Source organism: Octodon degus, unplaced genomic scaffold (assembly GCF_000260255.1).
Source record: "Octodon degus isolate 3935 unplaced genomic scaffold, OctDeg1.0 scaffold00245, whole genome shotgun sequence".
In the NCBI taxonomy this organism is placed as follows: domain Eukaryota; kingdom Metazoa; phylum Chordata; class Mammalia; order Rodentia; family Octodontidae; genus Octodon; species Octodon degus.
This window is the reverse complement of record NW_004524821.1, coordinates 2130554-2151797: the sequence shown is the minus strand read 5'-3', so window position 1 is coordinate 2151797 and position 21244 is coordinate 2130554. Positions and strand designations below refer to the sequence as shown.

The following is a 21244-nucleotide window of genomic DNA, read 5'->3' as shown; positions in this document are numbered from 1 at the left end:
CTGAGGCAAGAGGATCACTGGGAGTTTGAGGCCAGCCTGGGCTGCAAAGTGAGTTCAAGACCAGCCTAAACTGGAGAGTGAAACCCTATCTCAAAAAGCCAGCAAGCAAAAAACAAAAAAAACCAGTGATATCTGTGCAAACATGGCCAACATAATACGCAAAATATTTTGAGTATCAAAGCATTTCAGATTTCCGATTTTCAAAGACTATGCAGACCAACGAACGTGGTGCTGAAGGAAAAGAAGGAAGCCTCTGTCCTACCAAAGTTCAAGCCAAAGCAAAAGTTTTGAAGACCAAAAAAGCTGTGCTGAAAGACATCCACAGCCACAAAAAGAAGAAATGAATGTTACTCATCTTCCGCTGTCGCAAGACACTACAGCTCTGGAGGCAGCCCAAATACCCTCGGAAGAGCGCCCCCAGGCAAAACAAGCCTGACCACTATGCTATCATCAAGTTCCCCCTGACCAGAGTCAGCCATGAAAAAGATCCAGGACAACACCACACTCGTGTTCATTGTGGATGTCAAAGCCAAAAAGCACCAGATCAAACAAGCTGTAAAGAAGCTCTATGACATCGATGTTGCCAAAGTCAACAAGACCCTAATCAGACCTGATGGTGAGAAGAAGGCATATGTTCAACTGGCTCCCTGTTATGATGCATTGGATGTGCCAACAAAATTGAGATCATCTAAAGTGAGTCAAGCTGGCTAATTCGAAATACGTACTTTTTTCTCCATTAAAAAAAAAAAAACACAAAACCACAAAGTCTATGCAAAAAAACCCAAAAAGCAAAAAACAAAAAACCTCTCTAGAATCTGAAGCGCTTCTGGTTCCACACATTTTGAATAAAAGACACTCAACCATTCCCATTTCACAGAATAGGAGACAGGTACTCAGAAGAGGAAGTAATCTGCCCAAGGCTCCAATTTTTGGGGAAGGAGTGTGCAGCCCCCAGTTGCCTTCCTCCCCTTGCTACCAGCGTGCAGGTGAACTCCTGGGCCTGACAGCTTCAGCTGCTTCCTCTGCTTGGAACACTCACCTCCTCCATACCTGCTCAGCCATTCTGTCATCTCAGCTCACCTTTTGCTTATCGTGACTGCCTTATTTAATTTTAATGTTTCCAAAATACTTTCACAAGTTCTTTGATATTCTTTCCCTAAAATCCCCTCTCCCTGAATGGGGGATAGATATCATGACTCACTTCTAACACGAATATAGCAGAAGTGATGTCACTTGCAAGAGAGACTAGGTCATGAAAGGCACCGTGGGCTGGCTCTCTCTCTCTCTCTCTCTCTCTCTCTCTCTCTCTCTCTCTCTCCTCTTCCTCTCTCTCTCCTGGTGTGGGGGAAGGTAGCTGATTGCTCTAAGCAGACTCAAGTAGCCATGGAGAGGTCCACAAATCTATAAGACAAGGAATCGAGGTATCTTGCCAACAGCCAGTAACGAGCTACAGCTCTGGCAACAGCTGTACCTGTGTACCGCCCTGGAAACAAAGCCTCCAGCTCTGGTCAAGTTTTCAGGCACTGACAGTCCCAGCCAACATGCTATTTGCAACATGATCCAGAATAGGATGAGTAAGCTGCTATTGGATTCTCGACCGACAGAAATTGAGTTTAAAGATAGGTTTGCTTAGCTTATTTTTATTTTGTTTTTTAGTGCTGGAGATTGAACTCAGGGCCCTATGAATGCTAGGAAACTTTGTGCTAACATTGAGCTACATTTCCGGCCTAAAATATTTGTGTTTTAAGGTGATAAGCGTTGGGGTCATATTTGCACAGCAATAGATAACTAATTCACTAATATAGCAAACTGTCTTTCTTCCATCCCTGGAATGGGACTCTCCTTGCTCTAGTTTTTATTTTTTTCTAAGGATTTATCATCTTCTAACACACTAACTCAGTTATTTATTATATTCAGTTGCTTATCTTCTCACCATTAGAATGTTAACTCCTTAAGAGCAAGGAACTTGGCCCATTTGATTTGGGTGCCTAGAACAGTGCCTGACATCGACTGAATTTCATTAAATATGAGGTGTTATTGATTTGAGATTCTGGCTCTGAAAAAGTTAAAATGGAAAAAACAATTCATATGTCTTTCCATCAGTAAAATATGGCTATAGGCACTCTAAGTATTAAAATGTAGAAGGAGAGACGTTGATTGTGTTTAGGGCAGCAGTGTGCTCAGTGAAAAATCAGACAATGCGATGTGAGCTGAAGAGAAAGGGTAGAGTTTCCTGGAAAACTCTTTGAATAATGATGGAATTATGCAGAAGTGGTAAATCCTATTGTCAGGGATTAGGGGTAGGGGGACGGGGAACAACTGCTTAATGGCTTTGAGGCTTCTGTTCCTTCTGGGGTAGTAAAAAATGTTTGGGAAATCAATGTACTAAATTTCTCATTTTAAAGTGGCAATTTTAAATGTTATGTAAATGTGATCTAAATTGAAAATAAAAACAAAGAGAGCATTTAGCCAGCATTCACTCTCTGTGCTCTGCTTCCTTCCTTTCCTGCCAGGGATGAGGCTGTGACATCCAAGGGGGCAAAAGCTGCTTCCTTTCATCTGAGGACAGAATGATGATCACGATCAAGATGGTCGTGATGATGGCTGACACTTGTGTACCAGACATCGTCCTTTACAAATGTCAATTCGTTTCTTATGTTTGATAACCCTAGGAGGAGGCACTGTTATTTTCATACATGAAAATAATGATTTAGAGAAGAAGAGTCATGGTCCATGCTCAGGATGGCGGAGTGAAATCTGGACCGTGGAACCTCTGTGTCAGTCTGGGATTCCTACCTGGGTCTTCTCAGCTATTTGAGAAAACATTTCCTATTTAGTTAAGCCACTGTAGTTAGGTTTCAGTTCCATCCATCCCAAGATTCAAACACTGCTGTGTGAGTTCAGTGCTTGTGGACCTCACTGATTTCCTGGCCTGCAAAATCAGTTATCAAGTGCTTTATGGTTTCCTTGATCCCAATAGACAGTGACATTTTGAAAGACAGGGAGGGGTCTCTCTGTACTCTGAAGTCCTAATGCTGGCACAGGATCTTCCATTTAGTGCAGTGTTGAGATGAGCAGTTTGGACCAGGGCAGGGTTCAGAATGCAGAAACAGATGTTTCTAGGTGCAAGCAGATGTGAAAGATGAAGGGAGCCAGAGGGCTGGGAAGATACTGAGGAGGAGTGAAACTTCATGAATGGTCAGGAATAGGCAGGGAAATGGATTTTCACAACTAAGAACACAGCTCTTGCGTGAGCGCAGCAAGGTGTGAGTGCACAGGGCGAGACTCAGGAAGTACCAGGTTCCCTGCTAGAGCTAGAATAATGGGCATTTGTGTCTGGAGAGGGAGAGAGCAGGCCTGAAAGGTAAAGGTCCCAGTCTGTACTCAGGATATTGGAAACCATGTATACAAAGCTTTCTATGCTTTTTATGCAGGTAAATAGCAGCAGAGTTTTATACAAAGTTTTCGGAAAGGAGTTGCAGTTCAGAGAGGGAAGTGAGTTCAGCTCCAGTTGTGGAGATGACAATGGTGAGGGTGCAGATCTGAGCCTGGGCCTTGCCCTTCCTGCCCTGGGCTGTCTGTGTAAGCAAGCACTCCCTGGTGTGACCCTGAGGGCCAGGAGGGACCACTGTAGGGTTCCGAGGAGGAACGTTTTGCCCTTTGGACTTTCTCTCTTGTCAGTAGAATTTGGGTGATTGCTGGGGTATGACAATATACTCATTCATGCATTCATTCACTCATTTATTGCAAAATACTTTTCTGAACCCTTATTTTGTACCAGGCGCTCCCTAACATAGAGTGTAATTCAGTGATAAGAGAAGCAAAAATCAAGTGAACAAAACAGAACAAGTACAAACTGTCAAGAGTTAGGAAGGAAAACAGCAGAAGGATTTGAGCTTACGTCATAGAGGGGTCAGGAAAGGTGTCCCTGCCAAGTAACATTAGGTTGAGCTCTGAGGAAGAGGAATCAACTCTGCCAACACAGAGGGAAGATGTTCTGGGAAAAGAAGCAGCATGTGTAAAGGCTCAGGTCTGAAGAAATAAGGAACACCCGGGGCTGGAGGACGGTGAGCCAGCAGACAAGCAAGCTAGTGCAGGCCAGGGGTCGGGTGGGGCTTCAAGGGGAACAGGAAGGGTGGCAGACTGCTCTCCACTGAGGCCACATCAGGACAAGAGCCCTGTGATCTGGGCAAGAGGGAGACTTGGGAGGGCGGGAGGGCCCACCTAGCTATAGTGAGGCCACCATAGGACTTAACAGGAGCAGGGCATTCGGTTATGCAATCAGCACGTAAGGCAAATAGCAAATGTGGAATTTGATTTTTCAAAATGCATTACATTTAATTTTTGGAATTTATTATATTTATATGTGTTCAATTCTTATAGTAATAACCATGTTTGCTTACAGTAAATACAGTACTATACAGCATATGTGAAGCATACACTATTTAAAAAGCACATATTACAAACTATATAGCTGAACTTCAGTATCTGAAAAATTGGTTCCAGAGTCCTCCTCAGTTACAAAAATCCATCATTGTTCAAGTTCCTTATATAAAATGGTATGGTATTTGCATATGACTTATAATATGAAATCATTTCTAAATTATTTATAATACCTAATATATAAATACTAAAGAAGCAGCTATATTCTCTATTGTTTAACAAATAGTGACAAGAAAAAATGTCTGTACATCCTTAGAATGTGCACAATATTTTAAAAAATGTTTCCTGTCTGTTTGAATCCATGATGCAAAGCCCACAGATACAGAGAGCGGACTGTAACTTAATGCTACTTCTGAGCACACAGACGAGAAAAGAGTCAGCAGTGCTCCTAGAGCTGCCTGCGTGGATTAAGCACATAGGATGCTGGGGCTCTGTGGGGCGCGTCTTGAGTGTGGCTCTACTCTTTCTGAGAAACCCCCTTCTTCTCATTTCATTCACGGGGTCCACTGTGCCAGGTGACCTACCCATAGCTCTCCGTGCCACAGCTGACCAGGCCCAAGCTGGGCTGCATTCTCCTTCCCAGGCGTCCGGAATTAGGACTGAGAGAGCAGCCAGAGCGCGTGAGGCAGGAACAGTCACACGCAGGGCAGGGAACACCAGGGCAGCCACTGGGTGCAGCCGAGTGGAAGAAGCTTGTCTGCAGGGGCAGGAGAATGAAGGAAGCAACTGGAAGAAAGGAGTGAGAGGAGGGAGAGGGGCGTTTTGTCTGGCTTTCTGGTGGATTTTGAGGTGAATTCCAGACCTGATGTGATCTTCCAGCCCAGGATCTGGGTTGTCCTGACCTCCTACCTGTATAGTCTCGGTGTACTTCCCTTAGCTTGAGACGCACAGGAAGCGCTGGCTAAGGTGGAGAATTGCACTCCTATTCTACGGGTGATGAGAAAGCTGCTCAAGAAGAGCATGCCATGAACTTTAGGCAGCAGCCAGAAACCAGTAGAGGTGAAATTTGCCGAGGGACCATCTCCGTGTGAGACCAGCGTCTTTCCACTGCCCCCCATCTCCCTAGCGCCTGGGCCTCTGGGCACAGGAATGCGGCATTTCTGAACATGCTAGCCTTGGACTGGCAGAAATTACTGCTTTGGGCCCCGGAGTCCCCATGCTCCTTTTAGAAGACTGTAGACGTGTCACCTTCTTGGGAAGCTGCTGTTCCTACCCTGGCATCTGCTAATGTGCTGCGAGCAGGTGCCCTTCCCCAGCTTTGTAGACAGGCTCACAGGGTGGCTCCAGAGCCCTTGACTGTCCCAGTGAGAGTGACCTTGACCTCCGATTACCGTGTAATGGGCTCAGAGACCTTGCCCAGCTGGGAAGGGGAGCTCACTGCGAAGTGTGTGTTCTCACCAGCGTCATCCGGATGCGTCTGAAGAATCGGGCTGATGAATGTGCCAGTGCTGAGCCCGAACCAGGCAGGCTTACGCATTGCCTGCTCCACTGTGCTGCTTCATCCCCGGTCTGAGACATTTCCCTAAGCCTTGCTTCTACCGCTGGCCAGCACAGAAGAGGTGCTGGAACCTTACAGGGGAAGCCATGGAAGTCCGCATGTCGGGTGTCATCTCCATTCGGTCCCTGTCACATCTGAAGCAGTGTGAGGGCAGAGTGTCTGTGTGTGTGAAGAGCCAGGAGGGTACAGTGGCAGAGCAGAGGCTCTACAGGCACTTGGGAGTCTTGGGCTTGAATTCTACCTCTGGGTCTTGACATCTCAGGCAAATCAGCGCTCCTCTTTGAGTCTCTGTGTCCTCATCTGTACAGTGGAGGTGACAATAATGCCATCTCTCTGATCAGGTAATTGGGAGAATTAGGTGAGATAATAACGCTAAAATTTCCATCTCTGAGTGGCCCAACCAAAGGCTGGAGCTCAGTAAACTTTAATTTGTCTCCACTCTGGTATTGCCCACAGTACGTGGCACATGGTAGGCATTTAATAAACACTAGGTCACCTTCAGTCCATCCTGGGCCATCCAACCCTGGTGGCATTCCCAGCTGACTGTAGCCACATGAATGAGCCGGTGGATACCAGCAGCAGAACGCCGCTGAGTCCAGCCAGACTGCTGCATGTAGAATCACAAACTAATAGATGGCTCCTAGTTTAAGCCCTAAGATTTGAGATTAGTGTTCCACCGAAAGTTAATAACTGGTGTCATTGTAAGAAGCACTGGGACCCGGCTGGCCCTTTGGAGCAAATAGAACCAGGGCTGTAGGAGCCCATAATCCCACTACCTTACAGATGTCTGTCACTAGGCAAGGGCCGTGGAGGGGCCTGGGTGCCCTCTGATAATGGATCTGAAAACTGTGTGGGTATTGGCAGGGAGTAGGTTTCAATGCAACGGGAGGAATTTCTTCAGAGTCAAGGAGTAGGTGATGGCTTAGGTTGCACAGCAAGCCGTGTGCTGAGCTGCGGTGGATGCTTAGCCCTGAAGAAGTGCTTAGGGTTGCTGTTAGCTGCAGGGCCTTGTCTTCCTTTTCTTCACAGAGTGAGGGAGAGACCCGCTGTCTTCCAACTGATGGGGTCCGTGTGATTGTGTCTACTTGTTTTATGGGTGTGCCCTGCTTTCTGGGCTGTTGTGCTAGTTCCCTGTGCTGGGGGAGGAGTCATGGGCTTCCTGAATGTCCAGCTTAGTGCTGCCCTGGCTGGGTCTCTAGAATGTGGGGTGGGGATTCTCTGTGGCCTCTTGATCCCTTCCCGCCCCAGCAGTCTGGGTCAGGCAGGGAGGGACCACCGTGGGCTTCCTTTGTATGAGACAGTATGGCTTTTTTTTTTTTTTTTTTTTTTTTCGGAACCTGGGATTGAACTCAGGCCCTTGTGCTTGTCAGACAAGCACTTACCGTACTGACACCTAGACACTGCCAAAAAAAAAAAAACCCCCCCCCGGCCTTTTCCGGAACCCAGGATTGATCTCAGGTCCTTGTGCTTGCAAGGGAAGTGTTTATTCTACTAAGCCATCTCCCTGGCTAGCATGGCTTTTGGTTGGCTAGAGGCAGCCTAGCCAAGGGAGGAATTTGCATGGCATGTCTGGATTCTGACTTTCTATCGACAGCCTTTCTTGTTAAATGGGTGTCAGGGCTTTCAGAAAGGCCATCACAGGTTAGATGTTGAGCTGTCTACTTATGTTAGCAAGGGTCTTTGTGGTGAGAGATGTTAGAGTGCGTACCGCAGTCATATGGCTTTAACATGGATGGAGAGTGCAAGCAAGCTGGATCAGTTCCAGGCCTCCAGACAGAGAGTTAAGAATACACATTCTGTTGCAGTTATCTCTTGCTAGCTAGAGGGTCAGTGCACAGGGGCCTAGTGTCCGTGGGTATCTTGTACTGCCAACATTCTCGTCTCTGCCTGGCTTGCACAGTCTCCTGTGTAGCCAGCCTGCTCTCTACACTGTTTCTGGAAACAATCCACTCACCCCATGCCAGAAAGTGCTTAGTGGAGGGTATTGCTGCCTCCTCCTCCTAAATGTCTGCTTTTTGCACATCAATCACAGTGCCCCAGTGCTTTTTACACCGCTTCTTTAACTGGAACTTTTTATTAACATTTGGAGTAACACTAATCTGACATCTCCGCATAAGCAAGCGCTGAAGCAGCTTATCCATGATAGGTATTTTCACTTTGATATTTTCTCCTTTGGTTCTCATTCCTTTACATTGCTCGTAAATGCATCCATTCCTGTCTTTGGAAACAAGGTCTCATTTTTAGGTCACGCTGGTCTTGAACTCACTGGGTAACCCATGCTGGCCTTCATATTTCTCATCCCAGATGTTGGGATCACAGGTGTATGCAACCACTCCTGGCTTTGTGTCCATTTCCATGTAGCTATCACAGTGGCCCAGTTTTTGGTCATTTTTTCATAAAACATTATAAACATCTTACTCTTTTACTAACTACAATAAAAATTTTTAGCAAATGTGGACTATTGTTAAAGACCCATAACTTACTTGACCCTTCCCTTTACTTTGTAAATTACCTATTATGTCAAAAAATTTTCCCCTTTGGGATCAATTGTTTTGTGTGTGATACTTTGGAACAGCTTGAAATTTGCTTCTTTACTAGTTATATATAACACTCAAGGGTGATGTTCATTCCCATTATTACATTTTCAGGTTTTTGTTCTTTTTGGGCTTGAGATGGTGAGTACATTCTGATTAATTAGGTATTTCTTGGCCTTTGATAGGTATGATCGATTGCTAGAAACCTGTTCTATTGCTCTTGTGGGTAAATACACCAAGTTCTCAGACTCCTACGCCTCAGTCATTAAAGCACTGGAGCATTCTGCACTCGCAATCAACCACAAATTGGAAATTAAGGTAAGGAGGATATTGTAGGTACAGCAAAGGGGTTAATAGGGAAATGGTCTGTATTCTTGTAGACATTGTGGGTGTGTCTACTTTGTTTCTGGAGCTCTAAATTTCTTTTCAAGGATAAGAAAGATTTAGCTCCTGGCTCTCAAAAAACAGTGGAGTGTTGTCCAGAAATAATGAAGGGGAAAAATTGTCAGAGTAGAGGTAGAGAGTCTTGGATCTGAGGATCAGGTGCCCACCTGTAACTGCCCTGGGAAATGGTGGGCCTGGTAGAAGCACTGCCTGGCTCACTGTCCCGGGCTGGCCTGCGGCAAAGAGAAGCTAAGCGGACCTGGATGTGCCCTGACTGTCTCCGACAGTAGCGAGAGTGTAGACAGACCAACCCTTACTTGTCAGGGGAATAAATGGAGATTGATCATAGTGAGAAACCCAGAAGGGTGGCGAAGAGTGCTGATGAGGGCGTGGCACTCGCATACCTGATGTGAGCACTTTAGGAAACAGTCTGGCGCTCTCTTTCACACCACAGAATTTCAAGCCCAGATATTTGTTTGCTCAAAAACATGTGTTCATACAAAAAAATTTTTATATAAATAAGTGTGTTATTTCTAGTAGCCCACATCAAGAAAAACCCAGTTGCCCATAACAGGTCAATAGGTAGATGTACTGTGGGTTATTTACACAGTTGAAAGAAAAACTACTCAGTTGAAAGAGGGACAAAATTGAGCTATAAACAGCAACAGTTATGAACCTCAAAACCACTGAACAAGAGAATCCAGCTGCAACTAACCCATGGTGCCAGAAAATGATTCCAGGCTTCTCTGCAGTAGTAGAGGGAGGAAGCCTTCTGTGGCCATGTACTTTCTGTATCTTGATTAGGGCAGCATTTTTTCCTTCAGGTCTGTGTTTGACCAAATTTGTCAAAATGGGTCTAAAATGCTTGTTTTTTGGTCCAGGGAATCTAACTCGAACCTCATGCTTACCATGTAGGCAGTGCACTGCTGAGCTACATCCCCAGCCCTAAAATGCTTGTGTTGTACTGTATACAGATTATACATCAGTATTGTCAGAAGTGAAAATAAACACAGAAAACCGTGGAGGGTGGCTGGGAGTGTCACTTGCGCACACATGAGCGTACTTGATGGTCCCCTTCAGTGGCTTAGCTGGGCCAGGGTTCTAAACGGACCAAGTCTGGAGTAGATGAAGCCCGATGTGGAGATAAACAGTTTTATGCTGTTTTTTTTTTTTTTTTTTTTTTTTTTTTTTTTTTTTTTGAGACAGGATCTTGCTATGTAGTTCAGGCTGGCCTTGAACTCTACACGTACTCTGGGGTAGCCTCAATCTCATGGAAGCCCTCCTGCCTCAGCCTCTTGAGTGCTGGAATCCCCAGCTTCAGAGTTAAACAATTTTGAAGGAAAACATATATACTTAATGTATTTAGTACATGGTCTACAGGGTTTCATTACACAGATCAGACTCATAGTGATCCTCCTGTTTTCAGCCTCGCAAGCACTGGGATTACAGGCATGCACCACCACGCCCAGTCTCAGTTGCTGTCTCAGTGCACCCTAGGAGCAGGCTGGCATGGCATGCCGGGTATTGAACCCCATCCCTGCACCTGTCTAAGCAGGTGCTTTAGCCCACTGAGCTATTTGGCCAGCCCTACATTATTAAGTATTACTTTAAAACCAAAATTACCAGAAATGCAACATTGATACTACTACTTCAAGTCATGGAAGTTCACTGGGAATAACTAATTTCCTCTTCTCTGCCCTGGTGCCCAGTATATAGATTCCACGGACCTGGAGCTGAGCACTATGCAGGAGGAGCCTGTGCGCTACCATGAGGCGTGGCAGAAGCTGTGCAGTGCCCAGTAAGTTGCTCGCTCCGGCCAGCCGGGGCTTTGAGCTTGCATCAGTGAACCTGGTCCTGCACTTCAGTGCCGATAGCAGTTCATCTACTTGTGAAAATATGTTTTAGTTATTGAAGAGACTGCCTGTTATGTGATTTAAGCTTCTGAAAATATACTGCCTGCCAATATAGTTGGGGCTAAAGAAAATCAGTTGTAGTTTGAATACTGTGTGCAACTCACCCTTAGGTTCATTTAAAGTTTTCATCTAAGATATTTGATAAGTAGCCATCAGTTACATCTCATATTTGTTTGGCAGCTTCCGCCCTCCTGCCCACCATCCTGTGTTTCTCCCCTTTTCTTTCTTTTTCTTTTGTAGTGCTGAGGATTGGGCCCAGGGCTGCATGTATAGGTACTCTTGCTTCTGATCCACACTTCCAGTCATAGCAGCTATTGTTTTTAACAGTAAAACCTTGGCAAGAACTCAGAGTTCACTAGAGCAGTTGAATGTTTCAGGCTGGACGCTTGGTCAGTGTGGCTCTGTGCTAAGGAGGAGACCCCTTCTGACATGAGAACACTAAGCAAAGTGGAAAGGCAAAGTGAGCTGTGTTATATTAACATGTATCCAAAGTGTTTTTTGTCTTTGAGACAGGGTCTCACTGTGCTGTTCAGGCTGGCCTTGAGCTCATTTTGTAGCCCTTGTAGGTCTTGAACTCTCAATGATCCTTTTGCCTCAGCCTCCCCAGTGCAAGGATTACAGGTGTGTGTCACCATGCCCGGCACTGTGAATCCAAAGTTGTACCAAGATACTTGAGATGAGTCCAGCAGCAGCGTTACAGTAGTGTGCCCATCTCTTTTTCCACTCATAAGCATTTTCTTATGTGACTAAGTCCACAGTTTTGTTTGCTATTTCTACATTTAAATGTACGATTCATTGGTTACTTTAACTAGCATAGTCTTAATCTCAGTAGCAAAACAGATGGGGGAACTTGGCCCCGCCAGTCTCTGCAATGGCTTCTTGGGTGGCGGGTGGAAGCTGAGCTGATGGACAGGGGCGTGCCTGTGCTTGTTCTCTTGTGCAGTGGTGTGCTGGTTCCAGGAGGGTTTGGTGTTCGAGGGACTGAAGGAAAAATCCAAGCAATTTCCTGGGCTCGGAAACAGAAAAAGCCTTTTTTGGGTAAGGAGTTAATAATGTGTAAATCTCTTTATTCTGACTAGGCAAGGGAAGAAAACGGCTGGGTGGAATGGGGTGGTGAATCAGGCCAGGGTTGTTTTGAAACAGGACATGTGTACTATCTATGTAGATAGCGGCTCAGATAGAAGTTTGTGTGGTTCTCTTCAGCGGACATTCAGTTTCTTTGTTCCTTAAGGAAGCACATAAGCTACATGTAGATGCCAGGGGAGTTCAGGGTGGACTGCCCAGCAGGAAGTTCTGTTGGTATGCATGGGAGGTTTTTATGTCCTCCTCACTTGGTGTACCCACCGACTTTAATTGAGCAAAGGGATTTTGGATGCTTTCTGGTGCTGTCAACGTGAGTAATTTTTAACTTGATCAGTTGTAAATGAGAACTTTATGAGAGATGATGGGAAGGAAACTTGAATTTTAAAATACTAAGAATATTTTTTACTTTTCAAATTGTTAACTTTGCAGAGCCTGGGAATCATCATATATACTTAGATGCTCTTTTTTTTTTTTTTTTTTTTTTTTTTTTAAAGTACAGATGAAATATAACAGCAAAGGGCGGTTGCTTATAGCCCAAAATTAAAAACTTGTGACTGTGACTCTGACTGTACAAGGCAGGGTCCTGGGTGGATGTAGGGAATGTTGGAGCTGTGGTCTCAACAGAGCTTCCTTTCCTTTTCTCTCTCCCTGAAAGGTGTGTGCTTAGGGATGCAGTTGGCAGTGGTTGAGTTTTCAAGAAATGTCCTGGGGTGGCAAGGTAAGCACTTCCTGAGAGTCTGGTCCCTACAGGGCCACTGCCTGGAGGGCCCTGGCCTTGTTACGCAGTGGGCAGTAGGAGCTGTGGAGAGGCTGCCTGGGGCCTGGTGCGGGCAGGGGTGGTGTAGCCTGACCTCCTTCCTCCCTGCGTATTCTGTTCCTAAGAGTCTCCATTTGACCGCCAGGGTCACCGTCCAGTCTGTGCCCAGCAAGAAGACACCAGCCTAAGACAGACCAGTACAGTTGTTTTCAACTTGGGCTCTGGAACTGCCTGTTCTAACTTACCACTTATGGGTGATTTCAGGCAACGTACATAGACTCTCCGGAGCTCTGCTTCTTCTATAAAATGTGAATCAAAATGGTACCCACTTCACATAGTTGTAAAAGTTGGGTGAAATAGCTGGGTATCATGGTGCATACCTATAATTTTAGCTACTCGGAAGGCAGAAGCAAGAAGATTATAAGTTTGAGGCCAGCTGAGTCCCTGCTTCAAAATAAAAGGACTAGGGATGCAGCTCAGGGCTGCCTGGGCTCAACTTCCAAAACTTAAAATAAGTGAAACAGTGTACACCAATAGTCCCCAGCATTTCCTGGCAAGTAGGAAATACTTAAATAACACCAGATTTGTCTACTAGCAGTATTAATGAATACCCCCTCTCCTGTGGCTTTAACATCCCTGTCACCTCTCCGTGTCCTGTTGGTGACCCAGCTGGGTGGGTTTCTGTCCCGGCAGTGTGTCTAGAGTCACTAAATCCTGCCTGGCTTTCACTGTTGTGCTCAGCCCAGCAGAGACTCCGAGATGGTGACTCTGTATGGTGATTTCAGTAATGGTGCCCAGGCTTCTTCACACATAGAAGCAGCTGACTTCTCCAACTGCAGGGTCACTTGTTGAACTTGCCAGTGGCCTGTTGGCCAGAGCAAGTAACAAGGTAAAGCCCAGTATGGGAGATTGCCGCAGATTATGGGTACTGCGAATGTGGCTTGCGGAATGTCACTGGATAACCTGCCGCAGCCATTTGTTCCCTTAGCCCAGCTGACAGATCCTAGATTTTCAGAAAGTCTTGGAAACAAAGCAATCTAATGGAGTAAAAAATAGTCTTTCTTAGTGCGCAGTACCAGAGTTTCTTTCATGGCCAGCTTGTGGCTAGGGCTGGCTTTCAGTCCACCTTTCTTCTGAGAGATAGTGGCTCAGCTTAGGAGGCAGCATGTCTGTAGTTCTGGTTTCTGTCATGGCAGGGACTTGTTCCTCCACACATACACCAAACTGGTCTTCAGGGTCCCCTTAAATCCTTGGGCCCCCTCACCCTGCTCTCACATGGGCTCCCAAATTGGGGGGTGAGCTAGCCCTGTAATTGAGGCCTGGGTCTGGTCCAGGAGGGGCTCAGTACCTAACGCTTAACACAGAAAGAAGTGACATGTAGTACCAGGAACCTGTTCCTTTAGCTACAGCAATATTGCTTATGGTTGAGTGTGAAATTTAGTGAAGAATAGAGAGATCATTTGTGTTGAAATCAGTTACTCTCTGGTTTAGCATTTGAACTTGGCAGTTGAGTAAGGTAACATAGTAGATGCTGAGGATGAAAGAAAAATAGAAGATACAGGTCTACTGATCTCAAAGAGATGGATTCTATAACAAGATGCAAGAAGATGCAAATGACAGTGTAAGAGCTGTCTGTCATAAAGACATTACCTAAATAAAGATTGTTAGGTTATGGCAATAGTTTTGATTTCCCCATTTTGTACAACTTGACTTCCCAGAAAGCTAAAAAAATTGTATAGAAAAAACTCACCCATGTTCACTTATTGAGTCCCTAGCTTTTGTTCCCATCATTGATTTTTAAACTGAAGGAGGTGATGGTGATGTAGTTTAGCGCTTAGCAATTAAACTGTTAAGTAATGGGCTTTATTTTTAGCTGTTTTTATAACAAATATTTGAACTTTTCAGATGCCAATTCTACAGAGTTTGACCCTAAGACCAGTCATCCTGTGGTGAGTCAAGTGCTTGGATCTCTCTTGAGCTTAGACAGAGCTGAAAGGGGCTCAGGATGCAGGCTGTGGTAGAAACAGGCAGTGAGGGCCGGAGACTCCCTCCCAAGGAACCTCGAGGTCTATGCTCACAGATCTGATTGACAGGAAGAGCTTTTCCTCACTAGTCTTTCCAGGTTACCTCAGAGTCTTTATGACAGGAATCAGACCGGCCACCTTGAGGAGATTCCTGATTAAATTCTCCACGCCCACCCTTTGGCACTTTATAAATAATACTGTTGGGAAGCACTGACATAGGCATATGTTGCTCACCAACCTGTGTTGTCACCATGTTGTTAGTTACTGCTTTCCCTAGTAGCAGTCCTGGGACGTGGTCATGTGCTTCAAGAATTGCTGTGGTATGGTGCTGATTTGTCTCACAGTAACCAGAGCCCTTCTGGGTTGGCATACCTGGTGGTGTATTTAATAGCAGCAGTGCAGGGTGCTGTCAGCCAGCTCTGCTATTAAGGCTCACTGGGAAGGACAGTGCACCTATCTACCCGTGAACCTGTACCCCAACTGTGACAGGCATGTTAAAATGCATTTTTTCCCTCCAGCAGTCAGCAAATGTTGAGCACATACAGAGACTGTTTCTGTCACTGAGGACGCTGATAAGGGAGATGGGAAAGGTTCTTAATTTCTTGGCATTTGGACAGCATCAGTGTATGTTTGTTGACCTGCAGTTGAACTTTGCTAATGTGAAGGCCTCAGGAGGGGAAGAACAAAGATTTTAAAGCATGGGCCCTTGAGGTAGAGAGTGGGCACAGGATGCTCTGGTGCCCAGAAGGTGTTCAGGAGCACTGGGCCGAGAGGTGAGCTGGGCTCTGCCCTCTGGGGGCCGCAGTGCACACATTCATAGGCACTGCTAAGCCCTTGCTGAGTGCTGGCCCTGCACCCCTCCAGTGAGCAGAGCCTCAGGCCTGCATGCAGGAGACACATGTCATACCAGCTACTCTCATATTCACACTGCTCTGCTCCTTCTTGGAATGTACAATAGCCTGGTAGGCCCTGTGATCCCCAGTGCTGGGAGCAGGACCACCCTCACAAGGACAGGCTGAAGGATGGAACCTCTGGCCTGGAGGCTAGAAATGTTTCATTGGGAGTTCCCAGTGACAGCGTCTCTTCTGGGGCAGAGCTGGCATGGTGCAGCCTGGTCTCTCACAGGCAGGCACCATTTGGTGCTGAGGGTTTTGCTTCTTACAGAAAGTGTTGAGTATACTGTGCTTATTTTCTGAACATCTCCAGGTCATAGAAATGCCAGAACACAATCCTGGGCAGATGGGCGGAACCATGAGGTTGGGCAAGCGGAGAACCCTGTTCCAGACCAAGAACTCTGTCTTGAGTAAGAGCTACCTTGGGCTTTGCTGTCCAGGACACATGTCTTTGGGTGGTGCTGTGGCTCCAAAGAGCTAGGCTGGTTCTTTTGTCTTGTCTTTCTTTGTTTTGTTCTTGCTGTTGAGCTCCCCACCACCTCTGCACCTGTTCACACTTTCAGGTGCACTTCAACAGCTAAAGCAGCAGAGTGGGTCTTAGGGAGGGTGCTGGTGATGGAATGAGAGCCTTGTGCTCCGGACTCCCCCTAGGCTGAGGCAGTTTCATTAGACCCACTGCACTTTCTTACTTTGCTAATACTGCTATGTTGAAACAGTGTGAAATCTCTTGATTGTTGTTGCATAATAAAGGCAGATTTCTGTGGTTCAACCTAAATAGAACTTTGTTCTAAGAATTACTCAAGATGCTAAAGATTTCAGGAAAATTATGGGAGAAAGACATTTAAGAAAATTATTTTATTACAGTGGGGCTTTTTTCCATGCCCATTAGAAACATTCCAACTTCACTTGGCAGAAATGCCATGTCTCAAAGCATGGCAGCTTGGCCTGAGTACTGATGCTCGTATCCTTTCACTGCTGCAATGCCCTGTGGATTTGGGAGTCCCAGTGGGCATCTGAAAGAGAATGGTGAGGCAGTCCTCCTGTTCACCCTGCAACCACCAGGCACTGACAGCTTTTACTGAGGGGTCCTCTGGGTAGCTTTGATTGTCTCCTTCTCTGTGAGGTCTTGGTTTAATAGGTGCCTGTCTGCCTTCCCAGAGGCTCGCAGCTGCAGAGTGAGAGCAGCAATGTGTGAAAGCCTCTTTCCATTATCATTCTCCTTAACACAGTCCAAGGGACCAGAAACCCAGGAATTAGTCTAGATGGTGGGAAGCACAGGTGACCATGGTTGGTAGAACTGTGATACACTGACTCTGTAGGCAATAAAAAGTAAACCTTTGGAAGTAGGATACCACTGTGAATGAGTGATTTGTGAAATCACAAGTCTTTAACACCCAGCCTGGTTTTCTGTTTTTCCCAGGGAAACTGTATGGAGATTTAGACTACTTGGAAGAGAGGCACCGCCATCGATTTGAGGTACAGACTCCAGTGTGGGCTCATCTATTCCTGGACAGACAGTAGGGGAGAGCCCAGCACAACTATTTTTTGTGCTTTGACAGGTGAATCCAGTCTTGAAAAAGTGCCTGGAAGAGCAAGGCCTGAAATTTGTTGGCCAAGATGTTGAAGGGGAGAGGATGGAGATTGTGGAGTTGGAAGGTGATTGCTTGGGTAGCTGTGCTTAGTGAAAAACTTCACAAGACTTTCTTGTCATGTGGGAAAACATAATACTGTGCATCTAGCTCCTGACCTGGTGGGATTGTGAAGCTGCGCTCTCCCCTGAAGGAAGGGGTGGTGGTGGTGGTGAGAGGTCTAGAGCCCTGAGAAGTTCACTGTGGTGCATGGCTTTCTATGAGCAGCTGCTTATCTTCAGCTCCCCTTGCAGAATGAAAGGCTGCATTTGGTACCATGTGAGCCCCATGACTCCAGCTGTGCGAGTCACAGGGACTGGTGACTAAGCTGGGAAGCCAAGTGTATGTCCCTTATCCTTGAGGGAACAGCAGCGTGAGTGAAAAGGTTGCCAGGTTGCTCGTGCCTTGGGGTTGCCATTATTTAGATTCAAATGGTGGTTTTACTTTCAAGTATTAGAGTCTGATTAACAAATTTTTTCCTTCCTCTTTTACATTCATGTACAATATACATAGAGGATCTTTAAATTTCTCTTTCAGATCATCCTTTCTTTGTTGGGGTTCAGTACCACCCTGAGTTCCTGTCCAGGCCTATCAAACCCTCCCCACCCTACCTCGGCCTCCTGCTGGCCTCTGTGGGGCAGCTTCCACATTACCTCCAGAAAGGCTGCAGACTCTCACCAAGGTGGGGACATTGCTTCAGGAGCCAGCTCCTTTTCTTCTCTAAGCCTATGAGGTCACGGACTCACCACAGTGAGGTGTCACACTGCTATTGGGAGAGAACCAGGGCTGGGTGTCCTGGGTCGGTGCCTCACATTTTATGTAAGGTCCCACTCTATCCATAGGGTTTTCTTTGACTGCTCCCCCTTCTGCTGTACGTGGGTACTGCACATGCTGAGCAGAGACCCCTGTGGTTTGTGTTAAGGCAATGGGATTTCCACCAGGAGTGAGTCACACCGCTGGGGGGTTTCTGCCCCACTGCCACTTTTATCTGAACCAGTTACTCAGGGTTGGTGGGTAGCATATGAAGACTGAGGGATGAATAGGTATGTATCTCTTGCAGCCAGAGGAAGAAGTTCCTCTGCAGCCTTTTGCCAAAAACAGTATGTAGTAAGAAGTTGGATTTCTGCTGTGGGGACACATGTCCCCATGTAATGGTGCCTACAAAAACAGAGAAATAAAGATTTTGGTGCAAGATGATGAATTGGCCTTCTGAATTCTACAGGGACACCTACAGTGACAGAAGTGGGAGCAGCTCTCCTGACTCTGAAATCACTGAACTGAAGTTTCCATCAATAAATCACAACTGATTCGGTAATGTCAAGTGATTTTTTTTCACCCCACATTAACTGGGAATTGAATCCAGGACCTCATGTAAGCTAAGCAAGCATGTGACCTCTGAGCTACTTCCTCAGTCCAAGTGATTTAAGCTTTGTTATTATTACCTTAAATGGTGATATACACGAGGCTTACAAGTATATCATGAATATTTAGGGTTAAAATCGTTTATGTGCCAGAGAATGGAAGTAGTAAGGTCGGTGTGGGCCTGGGCAGGTTGTCCTAGTAGGGATGGTGCGAGACAGGTCACTGTGCAGGTGTCTTGGGCCCTCGTGTTGCATGCGGGTGCCAGTCTGGCCAACTAGGTAGGCTGGGTGCTTCAGCCCTGTTGTTTCATGAAGCTGTGAACTTGGAGATTGTGAAGGAGGCGACAGGCATTATAGTATGGCAGGTCATTGCACAGCACCTGGCTTCTTCATCAGGAAGTTCCTCAGAAAGATTCTGCTTGCAAACAGCTTGGTGTTTGCTGCTTATTTCAGAAATCCACCAAGGGCTGAGTATTTATTAAACAGACTTTGAATGTCCATGTTGGTGGTGACAGGGTCCGTATACGAGTTTATCAACAGTAACTATGGACACTGTTGCTGCATGTGAAAGTCAGACATGCACCCTGTACTTCCACCCCTCGGGGAGCTGAAGTGGGGGACCAGTCTGAACTATATGGTGAGACCATTTCAAAAACAAAAAAGAAAATAAAAAGTCATAATTACAGATGATGTCAGTGAGAGCCTCGAAGGGTAAAGGGTGTCAGCAGTCTGGGGTATGAAATGAGACCAGGGGTGGCAGGTGCTTCTATCAGGTCAAGGCAGAGGTGGCTGTGAGGTCTTGAAATGTGCAGTTCTATAGGGATTATAATTTTAGCTATAATTGTTTATCATCGGCTCCTAGCATTGTTCCCCATGACAACTGGCTGAAAATTTTAATTTTTCAACTTAATAGGCATCATTTAATTGCTTTTTTTTTTTTTAAAAACAGGGATGATTCAAGAGAACCCTTGACTTGGATGGCGTTTACAGCTATGATCTTATACTTGGCTTTTGACACTTTTATTTTATTGGTACATTTTAGATATATATATAATGGTCACTTTCATCATAGAGAATTTGTACCTGTACATGATATATTTTGATTCTTCTTTTTTCCCTAATTCCCTCTCCTCCCTTGACACTTCTAAATTATGTTTTTATTAACATTATTTTATTATGGGAAAGGCATTTGGAAAACTGTCACTTGCATGTCCCATCATGTATACTGGCTCCGCTGACAGGATGCACGACCTGCGGAGTGTACAGCGCCTTTGTGGTTCGTCAGCTTCTGAGAGGAGGCTGGCAAGCAGGTCAGGAGCTGATGGCCAGGGCTGGTAGAAGGCCATCAGCCTTGTCTTTCCAACTACCTCGCGTCATCATGGATTCGAGTGTATCGCCTGTTGCTTTCCTGTGAGTGTCTGGGCCACTCAGTGGGCCACGTGACTCCCCAAGGGCAGAAGGTCCTTGCAGCTCATACCTCTGATGTTTGGTGCTGGTGACCTGTTGTGTGTAGCTTGCCTCAAGGAGCCGAGAAACCAGAGCTGAAACCTCAGTGCTGCTCCGAGTTGTCGGGGACTCTTGGTGCCAACTGTGGCTGACCCTCATTATCCAAGGGGACAGTTTATTTCATATGTAGCCATGAAGAAGCCTGTGTCTCTGAAGTACGGTTTTAAACCCCTGTGCTGCTTCTTGTTCCTGGGGCTGGGGACACTCCTTGCATCAAGGGGTCACTTGAAAACACCATTGGGGAAACTATCCCTAAAACCCTCTTTATCTACAGACAACTTTGACTTGAGGGTACTTCCTTCTTCCAGAATGGTGTTACTGTAGAAGAGATGCAATATGGAGAGCTATTTTCTTACTGTGATGAAATAAATGGCGCAGCCATGTGCTCACTTTATTCTGGCTGAGCTCAGTGTATACTCTAACTTAAGAAATAAACTGCAGAATATGAGACCTCCTTGGGTTTTCATCCTTGACGTCGCTGACCAGGTGGGAAAGTGGGAGCACACTGCCAGGACACCAGCATTCCTTCAGGGAGCAGCCTACAGGTAGCCATCTGAGTGTTCAAAACTAAAAGAGGAGCCTTTCTTAATAGGAAGTGAAACTATCTGTCCAGCAGGGCTCTCCATCTCATTCTCAGGTGTCAAGGAAGATGAAAAGCATCATGGACACTGAGTGCTGTGTGACTGAGCAAGGGGTGGGAGCCAGTCAGAGTGCGTGTCAGGGCCCCTCTACTGGGCACTGGATGTGGCCCCTCCCAGACAGCTAGCAGCAGCTGGCCAAGCACAGTCTTCACCAGCAGGACTGCTCTCTCCCCACTTAGCCTCCAGAGCACAGGCCCAGCAGTGCAGGGTCTCCATGCCAAAGTAAAGTGGGGAGACATAGGTGGAAGTGGCCCTGAGCCACCCTCAGGAAACATCTGCATTCTGCTGAGGCTCAGGCCTCAGGCCCAGCTGCTTACCAGTGGTAAAGGCTTCACCTGCTGAAATTTGAAGTACTAGGGTGGAAGAGGAAAGTCTGTCCCACCAGTGTCTGGCCCATTTTCTAGCTCAAAGATGCAGAGAACTGGGTGCCTTTTGTCCTTCCACCGACTGTTGCCCTTGGAGTCAGAAAGCCCACTTCTTTGCCTTGGCACGCAATCTGCCTTTGTGCACTTCTCACAGACTGAGTTAAAACATCCTCTCTTCCACTTCCAGAGCACTGCAAACTCGTGCTGGGCCTTT

The 21244-nt window shown here is 46.2% G+C and overlaps 1 protein-coding gene across 1 annotated transcript; it reads left to right on the top strand.

The window, feature by feature from the left end:
• Positions 1-6039: 6039 nt before the first annotated feature.
• Positions 6040-19584, top strand: Ctps1 (CTP synthase 1). The gene is made up of 13 exons (XM_023706227.1): positions 6040-6085; positions 6204-6282; positions 8661-8793; positions 10569-10657; positions 11716-11810; positions 12511-12573; positions 14518-14561; positions 15843-15939; positions 16950-17005; positions 17089-17185; positions 17695-17839; positions 18380-18468; positions 19468-19584. Exons 1-12 carry the CDS (start codon positions 6040-6042, stop codon positions 18462-18464), a joined length of 1029 nt encoding a protein of 342 aa, XP_023561995.1. The 3' UTR covers positions 18465-18468; positions 19468-19584.
• Positions 19585-21244: the final 1660 nt, after the last annotated feature.

Bases quoted from the DNA above. Each gene is read 5' to 3' on its own strand.
- Ctps1 (XM_023706227.1), top strand. From the start codon at position 6,040: ATGTCGGGTGTCATCTCCATTCGGTCCCTGTCACATCTGAAGCAGT. The intron at 6,283-8,660 runs GTAATTGGGAGA...GGCCTTTGATAG, and splicing joins AATGCCATCTCTCTGATCAG to GTATGATCGATTGCTAGAAA. The intron at 11,811-12,510 runs GTAAGGAGTTAA...TCTCCCTGAAAG, and splicing joins ACAGAAAAAGCCTTTTTTGG to GTGTGTGCTTAGGGATGCAG.